General features: G+C 51.6%; 1 protein-coding gene across 1 annotated transcript in view; it reads left to right on the top strand.

The window, feature by feature from the left end:
• CDH15 (cadherin 15) overlaps positions 1-13,728 on the top strand; it is an 87,838-nt gene that overhangs the window by 42,751 nt on the left and 31,359 nt on the right. The window contains exons 5-6 of the mRNA XM_077451053.1: positions 443-603; positions 12,276-12,404. Of these exons, the coding sequence (XP_077307179.1) occupies positions 443-603; positions 12,276-12,404 (290 nt within the window). The remainder of the gene's footprint in view (positions 1-442; positions 604-12,275; positions 12,405-13,728) is intronic.

The raw sequence follows: 13,728 nt of genomic DNA, 5'->3' as shown, positions 1-13,728 counted from the left end.
CTTCCCCCTCATTTACCAAGCTCCAGAGCAAATGCACTTGCAAAGTGCACAATCTATTTGACTTTAATAAATCAACTCCATAGTGTTCTGTGTGTAACTCCCACTTTCTGACCACCCTGCACACTTCATGGGCCAGTGTCAGGAGTATACAATGTTGTCAGGACCATGGAAAGCCAATGTGCAATCAGTTGGCATAGTTGTTAGGGACAAATAAATACTTTGGTAAATGTCTCCCTCTAGTGGTCACATTTGTGAACATCATTTTATATGTAATCCCCCTATAGACCGATCAGAATCATGCTGGAACCTGTTAAATCATCATCCATGTGGTATGGATTCTTCTCAATGTGCTCCATTCAAAATATGACATTTCACTTTGTGGTGGAGTATTCCTATAAGACAGTTACCACCCTGTCACCATATTGATCTCTGTGTTCCTCAGGCACCCTGGTGATGAGGGTCATAGCTACTGATGCTGATGATGTAACGACAGACAACGCACAGCTCAAGTACTCCATTGTCCAGCAGGAGAGTCCGGAAATGTTCAGCATTAACCAGGACACCGGCGAGATCAGGACCGTTCAAGTTGGACTGGACCGAGAGGTAAGATATATATACCCTGGAACGGTCCTCGGAGGTGGGTAGGGGGTGGAACCAAGGAATGGTCATCAGAGGTGGGTAGAACCAAGGAATGGTCCTCGGAGGTGGGTAGAACCAAGGAATGGTCCTCAGGGGTGGGTAGGGGATGGAACCAAGAAATGTACCTCGGAGGTGGGTAGGGAGTGGAACCAAGGAATGGTCCTCAGAGGTGGAACAAAGGAATGGTCCTCGGAGGTGGGTAGGGGATGGAACCAAGGAATGGTCCTCGGAGGTGGGTGGGGGGGTGGAACCAAGGAATGGTCCTTGGAGGTGGGTAGGGAGTGGAACCAAGGAATGGTCCTCAGAGGTGGAACAAAGGAATGGTCCTCGGAGGTGGTTAGAGGATGGAACCAAGGAATGGTCCTTGAAAGTGGGTGGGGGGGGTGGAACCAATGAATGGTCCTCGGAGGTGGGTAGGGGGATGGAACCAAGGAATGGTCCTTGGAGGTGGGTAGGGAGTGGAACCAAGGAATGGTCCTCAGAGGTGGAACAAAGGAATGGTCCTCGGAGGTGGTTAGAGGATGGAACCAAGGAATGGTCCTTGGAGGTGGGTGGGGGGGTGGAACCAATGAATGGTCCTCGGAGGTGGGTAGGGGGATGGAACCAAGGAATGGTCCTCGGAGGTGGGACAAAGGAATGGTCCTCGGAGGTGGTTAGAGGATGGAACCAAGGAATGGTCCTTGGAGGTGGGTGGGGGGGTGGAACCAATGAATGGTCCTCGGAGGTGGGTAGGGAGTGGAACCAAGGAATGGTCCTCGGAGGTGGAACAAAGGAATGGTCCTCGGAGGTGGGTAGGGGATGGAACCAAGGAATTGTCCTTGGAGGTGGGTGGGGGGTGGAACCAAGGAATGGTCCTCAGAGGTGGGTAGGGGATGGAACCAAGGAATGGTCCTTGGAGGTGGAACCAAGGAATGGTCCTCGGAGGTGGATAGGGAGTAGAACCAAGGAATGGTCCTCGGAGGTGGATAGGGAGTAGAACCAAGGAATGGTCCTCGGAGGTGGAACAAAGGAATGGTCCTCGGAGGTGGTTAGAGGATGGAACCAAGGAATGGGCCTCGGAGGTGGGTAGGGGATGGAACCAAGGAATGGTCATTGGAGGTGGGTGGGGGGGTGGTACCAAGGAATAGTCCTCGGAGGTGGATGGGGGGGTGGTACCAAGGAATGGTCCTCGGAGGTAGGTAGGGAGTGGAACCAAGGAATGGTCCTCGGAGGTGGAACAAAGGAATGGCCCTCGGAGGTGGAACAAAGGAATGGCCCTCGGAGGTGGAACAAAGGAATGGCCCTCGGAGGTGGAACAAAGGAATGGTCCTCGGAGGTGGAACAAAGGAATGGTCCTCGGAGGTGGGTAGGGGATGGAACAAAGGAATGGTCCTCGGAGGTGGAACAAAGGAATGGTCCTCGGAGGTGGGTAGGGGATGGAACAAAGGAATGGTCCTCGGAGGTGGAACAAAGGAATGGCCCTCGGAGGTTGAACAAAGGAATGGTCCTCGGAGGTGGGTAGGGGATGGAACAAAGGAATGGTCCTCGGAGGTGGGTAGGGGATGGAACAAAGGAATGGTCCTCGGAGGTGGGTGGGGGTGTAACAAAGGAATGGTCCTCTGAGGTGGGTAGAGGATGGAACCAAGGAATGGTCCTCGGAGGTGGGTAGGGGGTGGAACCAAGGGATGGTCATCGGAGGTGGGTAGAGGGCAGGGAAAAGCTGTGCCTCAGAAGCAGGGAGTACCTGCACCTATTTTCTGAGAAATAAAGCCCATGTGTGTGTATATATATATATATATATATATATATATATATATATATATATATATATATATATATATATTATACCACACAGGCACACACAAAATGCAAACAAACATGAACAGTGTCAGTAGGGCAGTGGATGGTGTCAGCAGTTTTTTACTTTTACTATTTTATTTTTGTTTACAATATTATTTATTATTACATTTATTTATTTTTTTACAATTTTTTGCTTTGGTGAATTATTAGTAGTCTAAACAGACTCCTCATGTCTCATTTTTGAGAAAGAGAAAGGGACTAAGGACACAGATTCCTCAGTGTTCTATGCTAAGCGATTTCCTGTTCATTCTCAAGCTGAAGTATTGTAAACATAGCTTAATATGCTTCAGTTATGAATGGACACAGGAGTGATCAGTACTGATCTCTGTATTTATTAAGGAATTCCCCATTCTCAAACATCCCCTGCAGCAGCTGGTAGGAGAGAAGAGGAGAGAAGCTGTCAGCACTGTGGAGGATGGGGAGTAGCAGGGGGATAGTGATGGACGAACTTCCGACGGGACGTTTCGCGAACGCGAAACGCGAACGGACACAAACGTTCGCGAAAACGACCGTTCGCCGCGGGCTCCATTGACTTCAATGGGAGGCGAATTTCGCAAACCTTTAGGTCGAATTTGCGGCCACGGGGTAATTATTAGGGGGTAGCACGTAGTCCCACCACCTGGACAATAGCATAATACATGTATGAGGTGAATTTGGGATCGATAACTACAAGCATTTTTTTTTTATTTGGGAAATTGTTCTGACAATTCAGGACTATGGAGCTAATGAAGGCAATGGAGGAGAGGGAAGGTCAGGGACCAGGGTAGGCAAACAAGAGGGTGCAGGAGATACAGAGCACTGACAGCAGCACCGTAATACAGAGCACTGACATCAGCACCGTGACATACAGCGCTGACAGCAGCTCCGTGACATACAGCGCTGACAGCAGCTCCGTGACATACAGCGCTGACAGCAGCTCCGTGACATACAGCGCTGACAGCAGCTCCGTGACATACAGCGCTGACAGCAGCTCCGTGACATACAGCGCTGACAGCAGCACCGTGACATACAGCGCTGACAGCAGCTCCGTGACATACAGCGCTGACAGCAGCTCCGTGACATACAGCGCTGACAGCAGCTCCGTGACATACAGCACTGACAGCAGCTCCGTGACATACAGCGCTGACAGCAGCTCCGTGACATACAGCGCTGACAGCAGCACCGTGACATACAGCGCTGACAGCAGCTCCGTGACATACAGCGCTGACAGCAGCTCCGTGACATACAGCGCTGACAGCAGCTCCGTGACATACAGCGCTGACAGCAGCTCCGTGACATACAGCGCTGACAGCAGCTCCGTGACATACAGCGCTGACAGCAGCTCCGTGACATACAGCGCTGACAGCAGCTCCGTGACATACAGCGCTGACAGCAGCTCCGTGACATACAGCGCTGACAGCAGCTCCGTGACATACAGCGCTGACAGCAGCTCCGTGACATACAGCGCTGACAGCAGCACCGTAAGCAGCCCCAGGAGGAAGTCAGCACAGCACAGGGATGGTGTGATCCCCTCATAATAAGAACCCCCAGGAGGAAGTCAGCACAGCACAGGGATGGTGGGAGCCCCTCATAATAAGAACACCCAGGAGGAAGTCAGCACAGCACAGGGATGGTGGGAACCCCTCATAATAAGCAGCCCCAGTAGAAATATGACACCGCTCAACCTCTTCAAAGAGGAGGGTAGGGGCATATAGTACGGTGTGCTTTTTTGGGTCAGGGAAGTGAGCCAAATGAATTAAGAAGGTCTGTGTGCTTGATTCCAAAAATTGTTTATAGACATATACATGGTCTACTGATCACATGTGTTGAATTCCTCCGAGATCCATGCCTCATTCATTTTTAGAAATGTGAGGTAGTTAACACTGTGGTGAGCTAGGCGAGTACGCTTATCGGTCACAATCCCCCCTGCTGCGCTGAACGTCCTTTCGGACAGGACACTGGATGAGGGGCAAGCCAACAGTTCGATTGCAAATTGGGCAAGCTCTGGCCAGAGGTCAAGCCTGCCCACCCAGTAGTCTAGGGGTTCATCACTCCTCAGAGCGTCCACATCGGCCGTTAACCCAATGTAGTCGGACACCTGACGGTCTAGGCGTTCCCTGATGCTGGATCCGGATGACACCTGTCGATGGGTCGGCTGAAAGAATGACCTCATATCCGAAGTCACCAACACATCTTCAAACCGGCCTCTTCTTGCAGGCGCTGTTGGATTGGTACCCGCAAATCCTTCTCTGGGAGTGGGAATTGCTCCTCTGCCAGCGCACGCAAAAGCAGAATGCAGCATTTCTCGAAGCAAGGCCTGGAAGTGCTGCATTCTGACAGCCCTCTGCGACGGCGGTAACATTTCCGCCATTTTGTGTTTGTACCGGGGGTCTAAGTACGTTGCCACCCAGTACTGGTCCTTGACCCTCATGCTTTTTATACGGGGGTCCCTATTAAAACACTGGAGCATGAAGGCCCCCATTTGCACTAAAGTGGAAGCGGTGTGGTGGCCTGGCTCCTGCTCATCATCCAGGATAATGTCGTCCTCTTCATTCTCCTCTCCCCATCCTCGCACAACAGGGATCCCAGAAAGGTTTAAAGCATGCTCTTCTTGCTCCTGCTCATCCGCCCCGGCACCATCCTCCTCTGACTCCTCATCAGACTCCTGTTGTTGACTTGTCTCAGATAGAGTAGCCCCCCCTGGGAATTCATCCAGCATTGCGACTTCCTCATCTTCCCGCTCCTGCTCCTCCACAGCCTGATCAATGACACGACGCAATGCACGCTCCAGAAAGAAGGCATAAGGTACCATGTCACTGATGGCGCCATGGCTGCGACTGACCAGTTTGGTGATCTCCTCAAATGGCCGCAGAAGTCTGCATGTGTCGCGCATGAGCAGCCACTGGCGCGGTGAAAAAAAACCCAGCTCCCCAGAACCGTTTCTTTCGCAGAGTTCATACAGGTAGACGTTAACTGCACGTTTCTGCTGGAGCAGCCTATCAAGCATATAGAAGGTTGAGTTCCATCGCGTCGGGCAATCGCAAATAAGACGTCTGACCGGCAGATGGTGTCGCCGCTGAATGTCAGCAAGGCGAGCCATGGCCGTGTAAGATCTTCTGAAATGGGCCGAGATTTTCCTTGCCTGCCGCAAGATGTCCTGGACCCCAGGGTATTTGACAAGGAATCGCTGCACGACCAAGTTTAAGACGTGTGCCATGCACGGCACGTGCGTGATTTTGCCCTGTTTCAATGCGCTAAGCAGATTGGCACCGTTGTCACACACCACTTTACCAACTGTCAAATTGAGCGGTGTTAGCCACTCATCTGCCTGTGAACGCAAAGCTGAAAGGAGTGCCGGGCCAGTGTGGCTCTTTGCTTCCAGGCACAACAGACGCAGCACGGCATGGCAACGTCTCACCTGGCATGTGGAATAGGTTCTGGGGAGCTTGGGCGGTGCAGTGGAAGAGACGCTAGCAGCGGAAAAGGAGGAGGCAGCTGAGGAGGAGAGGGAGGAGGATGGAGTAGGAGGAGGAGAAGAAGAGTCAGGCCTGCATGCAATCCGTGGCGGTAAAACCAAATCTACACGGGTGCCACGGGTTACATGCTTGACGGCCGTCAGAAGGTTCACCCAGTGGGCAGTAAAACTGATATACCTTCCCTGCCCGTGTTTGCTAGACCACGTGTCTGTGGTCAGATGTATCTTGGCACCGACACTGTGTGCCAGAGATACATTCACTTGCCGCTGAACATGGCCATATAGCTCTGGGATGCCCTTCTCTGAGAAATACTTCCTTCCTGGGACCTTCCATTGTGGTGTTCCAATGGCCACAAATTTGCGAAAGGCCTCCGAGTCCACCAGTTTATATGGCAGTAGTTGGCGGGCTATGAGTTCTGACAAGCCAGCCGCCAACCGTTGGGCAAGAGGGTTATCCGGCGTCATCATTTTTTTACGCTCAAACATTAGGCCCACGGAAGCCTGCCTTTTTGCAGAAAAATGTGAGCTTGGCGTGATGGAAGGTGGAGTGGAGGACAATTGTGAGGAGAGAGGAGAAGGAGAAGTAGAAGACGAGGCTGGACGGTGAGAGCCTGCAGTGTGGCTTTGTGTGTTCCGTTGCTCCCACTGGGCTCGGTGATGGCTGCTCATGTGCCTTCTTAAGGCGGTCGTCCCTAGGTGAGTATTGGGCTTACCGCGACTAACGCGTTGACTGCAAAGATTGCAGATGGCAACGCTATTGTCAGCAGCGGACACGTTAAAAAAAGCCCACACTGCGGAGCCATGTGCCGGTGTCCTGGGAGCGCCAGATGTGACCGTACATGGTCGATGACTCGCTCCTGATACATTTGCAGTCTGCTTTGTCCCTGCTGTGCAATGTAAGTCATTGCTGCTTCTCCTCCCTATCTGCTGGTCCATATCTCCCTCTGAACTCCCCTCCTCTTCCTCTCTTGTGGGCACCCACGTGACATCACTAGACACGTCATCATCAACGTCACCTTCCCCACCGCTATAAGTAGAGTAGGCAGCAACACCGGGGACCAACCTCCTCCTTGGGCTGATCTGGGTACTGGCGTCAGACTGCTGAGTAGCGCTTGTTGCTACCTCCTCTTCCTGATCCAATACCAAGAGTGGCTGCGCATCAGAAATGTCCTCTTGATATGGATCGGAAAATAATTCCAGTGACTCAAGCGGAAGGTATGTGGTGGTGGTGGTGGTGGTCGTGTTGTTGGTGGTAGTGTCTTTGGGGGTGCACATAGCAGAGAGTGAAGAAGAGGGTGCAGATCGAGAGGATGAGGAGGGTGCAGAAGAGTAAGGCTGAGCGAGCCACTCAACCAAGTCTGGTGCATCCTTTAAAGTAATTGAACGCACCTTCTGCAACTTCCCACTTTGGCTCAAGCCTGTTGCTCCTGCCCTACCCCTACCACCCCTGCGGAAGGGCCTGCCTCTTCCTCTGCATGTCATTTTTTAAATGACCCTGTGACAAAACTCTTAGTCCCTATACCGCTGAAGGACTGCTGCAGTATAGGTGAGCGGTCAGCAGTGGTGCACGTCAACCCTATCTATTGTGGACCTATAGCGGTCCTTACAGAACAGCAGACTGTACCGCACTCAAGCCTATGTACCGTAGCACCCTATACCAAGTTACCAGTCCTTATAAGAACTTTTGTGGACCAAGCAGGTTGTGTATTAGTGTTTAGCAGACTGTACGTCAGTCCCTATACCGCTGAAGGACTGCTGCAGTATAGGGCAGCGGTCAGCAGTGGTGCACGTCAACCCTATCTATTGTGGACCGATAGCGGTCCTTACAGAACAGCAGACTGTACCGCACTCAAGCCTATGTACCGTAGCACCCTATACCAAGTTACCAGTCCTTATAAGAACTTTTGTGGACCAAGCAGGTTGTGTGTTAGTGTTTAGCAGACTGTGCGTCAGTCCCTATACCGCTGAAGGACTGCTGCAGTATAGGGCAGCGGTCAGCAGTAGTGCACGGCAACCCTATGTATTGTGGACCGATAGCGGTCCTTACAGAACAGCAGACTGTAACGCACTCAGGCCTATGTACCGTAGCACCCTATACCAAGTTACCAGTCCTTATAAGAACTTTTGTGGACCAAGCAGGTTGTGTGTTAGTGATTAGCAGACTGTACGTCAGTCCCTATACCAATGAAGGACTGCTGCAGTATAGGGCAGCGGTCAGCAGTAGTGCACGGCAACCCTATGTATTGTGGACCGATAGCGGTCCTTACAGAACAGCAGACTGTAACGCACTCAGGCCTATGTACCGTAGCACCCTATACCAAGTTACCAGTCCTTATAAAAACTTTTGTGGACCAAGCAGGTTGTGTGTTAGTGTTTAGCAGACTGTGCGTCAGTCCCTATACCGCTGAAGGACTGCTGCAGTATAGGGCAGCGGTCAGCAGTGGTGCACGTCAACCCTATCTATTGTGGACCGATAGCGGTCCTTACAGAACAGCAGACTGTACCGCACTCAAGCCTATGTACCGTAGCACCCTATACCAAGTTACCAGTCCTTATAAGAACTTTTGTGGACCAAGCAGGTTGTGTATTAGTGTTTAGCAGACTGTACGTCAGTCCCTATACCGCTGAAGGACTGCTGCAGTATAGGGCAGCGGTCAGCAGTGGTGCACGTCAACCCTATCTATTGTGGACCGATAGCGGTCCTTACAGAACAGCAGACTGTACCGCACTCAAGCCTATGTACCGTAGCACCCTATACCAAGTTACCAGTCCTTATAAGAACTTTTGTGGAACAAGCAGGTTGTGTGTTAGTGATTAGCAGACTGTACGTCAGTCCCTATACCAATGAAGGACTGCTGCAGTATAGGGCAGCGGTCAGCAGTAGTGCACGGCAACCCTATGTATTGTGGACCGATAGCGGTCCTTACAGAACAGCAGACTGTACTGCACTCAGGCCTATGTACCGTAGCACCCTATACCAAGTTACCAGTCCTTATAAAAACTTTTGTGGACCAAGCAGGTTGTGTGTTAGTGTTTAGCAGACTGTGCGTCAGTCCCTATACCGCTGAAGGACTGCTGCAGTATAGGGCAGCGGTCAGCAGTAGTGCACGGCAACCCTATGTATTGTGGACCGATAGCGGTCCTTACAGAACAGCAGACTGTAACGCACTCAGGCCTATGTACCGTAGCACCCTATACCAAGTTACCAGTCCTTATAAGAACTTTTGTGGACCAAGCAGGTTGTGTGTTAGTGATTAGCAGACTGTACGTCAGTCCCTATACCAATGAAGGACTGCTGCAGTATAGGGCAGCGGTCAGCAGTAGTGCACGGCAACCCTATGTATTGTGGACCGATAGCGGTCCTTACAGAACAGCAGACTGTAACGCACTCAGGCCTATGTACCGTAGCACCCTATACCAAGTTACCAGTCCTTATAAAAACTTTTGTGGACCAAGCAGGTTGTGTGTTAGTGTTTAGCAGACTGTGCGTCAGTCCCTATACCGCTGAAGGACTGCTGCAGTATAGGGCAGCGGTCAGCAGTGGTGCACGTCAACCCTATCTATTGTGGACCGATAGCGGTCCTTACAGAACAGCAGACTGTACCGCACTCAAGCCTATGTACCGTAGCACCCTATACCAAGTTACCAGTCCTTATAAGAACTTTTGTGGACCAAGCAGGTTGTGTATTAGTGTTTAGCAGACTGTACGTCAGTCCCTATACCGCTGAAGGACTGCTGCAGTATAGGGCAGCGGTCAGCAGTGGTGCACGTCAACCCTATCTATTGTGGACCGATAGCGGTCCTTACAGAACAGCAGACTGTAACGCACTCAGGCCTATGTACCGTAGCACCCTATACCAAGTTACCAGTCCTTATAAAAACTTTTGTGGACCAAGCAGGTTGTGTGTTAGTGTTTAGCAGACTGTGCGTCAGTCCCTATACCGCTGAAGGACTGCTGCAGTATAGGGCAGCGGTCAGCAGTAGTGCACGGCAACCCTATGTATTGTGGACCGATAGCGGTCCTTACAGAACAGCAGACTGTAACGCACTCAGGCCTATGTACCGTAGCACCCTATACCAAGTTACCAGTCCTTATAAGAACTTTTGTGGACCAAGCAGGTTGTGTGTTAGTGATTAGCAGACTGTACGTCAGTCCCTATACCAATGAAGGACTGCTGCAGTATAGGGCAGCGGTCAGCAGTAGTGCACGGCAACCCTATGTATTGTGGACCGATAGCGGTCCTTACAGAACAGCAGACTGTAACGCACTCAGGCCTATGTACCGTAGCACCCTATACCAAGTTACCAGTCCTTATAAGAACTTTTGTGGAACAAGCAGGTTGTGTGTTAGTGATTAGCAGACTGTACGTCAGTCCCTATACCAATGAAGGACTGCTGCAGTATAGGGCAGCGGTCAGCAGTAGTGCACGGCAACCCTATGTATTGTGGACCGATAGCGGTCCTTACAGAACAGCAGACTGTAACGCACTCAGGCCTATGTACCGTAGCACCCTATACCAAGTTACCAGTCCTTATAAGAACTTTTGTGGACCAAGCAGGTTGTGTGTTAGTGATTAGCAGACTGTACGTCAGTCCCTATACCAATGAAGGACTGCTGCAGTATAGGGCAGCGGTCAGCAGTAGTGCACGGCAACCCTATGTATTGTGGACCGATAGCGGTCCTTACAGAACAGCAGACTGTACTGCACTCAGGCCTATGTACCGTAGCACCCTATACCAAGTTACCAGTCCTTATAAAAACTTTTGTGGACCAAGCAGGTTGTGTGTTAGTGTTTAGCAGACTGTGCGTCAGTCCCTATACCGCTGAAGGACTGCTGCAGTATAGGGCAGCGGTCAGCAGTAGTGCACGGCAACCCTATGTATTGTGGACCGATAGCGGTCCTTACAGAACAGCAGACTGTAACGCACTCAGGCCTATGTACCGTAGCACCCTATACCAAGTTACCAGTCCTTATAAGAACTTTTGTGGACCAAGCAGGTTGTGTGTTAGTGATTAGCAGACTGTACGTCAGTCCCTATACCAATGAAGGACTGCTGCAGTATAGGGCAGCGGTCAGCAGTAGTGCACGGCAACCCTATGTATTGTGGACCGATAGCGGTCCTTACAGAACAGCAGACTGTACCGCACCCAAGCCTATGTACCGTAGCACCCTAGACAGACCAAGTTACCAGTCCTGATAAAGAGCTTTGTGGAACAAGTGAGTTGTGAATGATTAGCAGACTGCAGCAGAAGGGCAGCAGTCAAGTATAATATTCTTTCTATATTTGGAAGAAAGAATATTATACGTGTACAAGCCTATTACCGTACCACTGATACCAGTCCTGAAAAGAACCTTTGTGGAACTAATAGTAACAGCAAGTCTTTAAAATTATCCTCACTGCCTGACACACTGCTTCCTGCCTGTCCCTATACAAATTGGCAAAAAAGAGTAGGCTGGAACGATTAGCTGGAACAGCTCTTTTGTGGACCTGATAGTAACAGCTAATGATGATGATGATGATGATGATGAAGAAAGACTAATCTGGCTGAGCTGTCCCTAAAATAGCAGCATACAGCGCTCTGTCCCTTTATCTAAACTGACAAAAGAAACTCAGGCTGCTGACCTAACACCTATACCAGTCCTGAAAAGAACTTTTGTGTACCAAATAGCTAGCGTTTTCTCTGTCCCTACTCCACACAGGATCCTTTCCCTACAGTGACAGAAGAAAGAATGTAAAATGGCCACCGGATCGGGTGTATTTATAGGTTAGGGGGAATGTCCAAGTGTCCATGAGCTGTCATGTCTCAATTGGTTGTCCTGTAACACATGATAAACGTGTCACGAAAGGTTAAAGTTCTTGTATACATTAAACACGTAAGTCCGCCGGGGCGAACGACGGAAAAAGGCGTTCGAACCCGCGGACGGCGAAAGTCGGAAATTCGCCGCGAAACGACCGCCGGGCGAACCGTTCGGCCATCACTACAGGGGGAATCTACATCACATGGGGTGATTAGGGTGTGCCCAGGCACACCCAGCACACCCTGTGCACACAATTTAGTTCCTCATATAGCGCACCACTATTGCCTCACTGAGCTCATTGCCTACATAAGACATGGGGATTAGCCAGGGATTGGCTATGCTGTGCTGGTACTCTGGTTTTAATGGGCAGCTTCCTGTGTTTTTGCGGGATCCTCCTTTAGTTCCAAACACATATATACAGGTCGGTGAACTGATTAATATTTCTAGTTGTATTAGGAACATTAGATGGCTGCAGATTGCTCTGTACTCTCCATGGAATATGTTGGCCCTATAGAAATGAATTCCTCTCTTTGTCTCTGCAGTCGGTGGGATCGTACAACCTTACTGTCCAGGTGGCCGATATGATGGGGGAAGGGCTCGCCAACAGTGCCAGAGTTGTCATTTCTATAGGAGATCTCAATGACAACGCTCCAGAGTTCACACAGAGTGAGGTAAGGCACATCCGGGCTCAGAGGAAGTGACTTAAATTATGCTGGCTGTGACAGACCCAACCAGGACAGGGGCTTTTAGAGAGGACTTTTCTAATGGCTTGTTGACAGACTGTCTGGGGTGGGTTGCCGGACTGTCTGGGATGGGTTGCCGGACTGCCTGGGATAGGATACCGGACTGTCTGGGGTGGTTTGCCAGACTGTCTGGGGTGGGTTGCCAGATGGTCTGAAGTGGGTTGCCGGACTGTCTGGAGTGGGTTGCCGGGCTGTGTGGGGTGGGTTGCTGGACTGTCTGGGATGGGTTGCCGGACTGTCTGGGATGGGTTGCCAGACTGTCTGGGATGGGTTGCCAGACTGTCTGGGGTGGGTTGCCGAACTGTCTGGAGTGGATTGCCGAACTGTCTGGGGTGGGTTGCCGAACTGTCTGGAGTGGATTGCCGAACTGTCTGGGGTGGGTTGCCAGACTGTCTGGGGTGGGTTGCCAGACTGTCTGGAGTGGGTTGACGGACTGTCTGGAGTGGGTTGCTGGACTGTCTGGAGTGGGTTGCCGGACTGTCTGGGATGGGTTGCCAGACTGTCTGAGATGGGTTGCCAGACTGTCTGGGGTGGGTTGCCGAACTGTCTGGAGTGGATTGCCGAACTGTCTGGGGTGGGTTGCCGGACTGTCTGGGGTGGGTTGCCAGACTGTCTGGAGTGGGTTGACGGACTGTCTGGAGTGGGTTGCTGGACTGTCTGGAGTGGGTTGCCGGACTGTCTGGGATGGGTTGCCAGACTGTCTGGGATGGGTTGCCAGACTGTCTGAGATGGGTTGCCAGACTGTCTGGGGTGGGTTGCCGAACTGTCTGGAGTGGATTGCCGAACTGTCTGGGGTGGGTTGCCAGACTGTCTGGAGTGGGTTGCTGGACTGTCTGGAGTGGGTTGCCGGACTGTCTGGGATGGGTTGCCAGACTGTCTGGGATGGGTTGCCAGACTGTCTGAGATGGGTTGCCAGACTGTCTGGGGTGGGTTGCCGAACTGTCTGGAGTGGATTGCCGAACTGTCTGGGGTGGGTTGCCGAACTGTCTGGAGTGGAATGCCGAACTGTCTGGGGTGGGTTGCCAGACTGTCTGGAGTGGGTTGACGGACTGTCTGGAGTGGGTTGCCGGACTGTCTGGAGTGGGTTGCCGGACTGTCTGGAGTGGGTTGCCGGACTGTCTGGAGTGGGTTGCCGGACTGTTTGGAGTGAGTTGCCAGACTGTCTGGGGTGGGTTACCGGACTATCTGGGGTGGGTTGCCGGACTGTCTGGGGTGGGTTACCGGACTATCTGGGGTGGGTTGCCGGACTGTC

Source organism: Lithobates pipiens, unplaced genomic scaffold (assembly GCF_037356315.1).
Source record: "Lithobates pipiens isolate NorthernLeopardFrog02 unplaced genomic scaffold, aLitPip1_a1.2 Scaffold_10, whole genome shotgun sequence".
In the NCBI taxonomy this organism is placed as follows: Eukaryota; Metazoa; Chordata; class Amphibia; order Anura; family Ranidae; genus Lithobates; species Lithobates pipiens.
The sequence above is the reverse complement of the archived record's forward strand: the minus strand, read 5'-3'. Positions and strand labels throughout refer to the sequence as shown.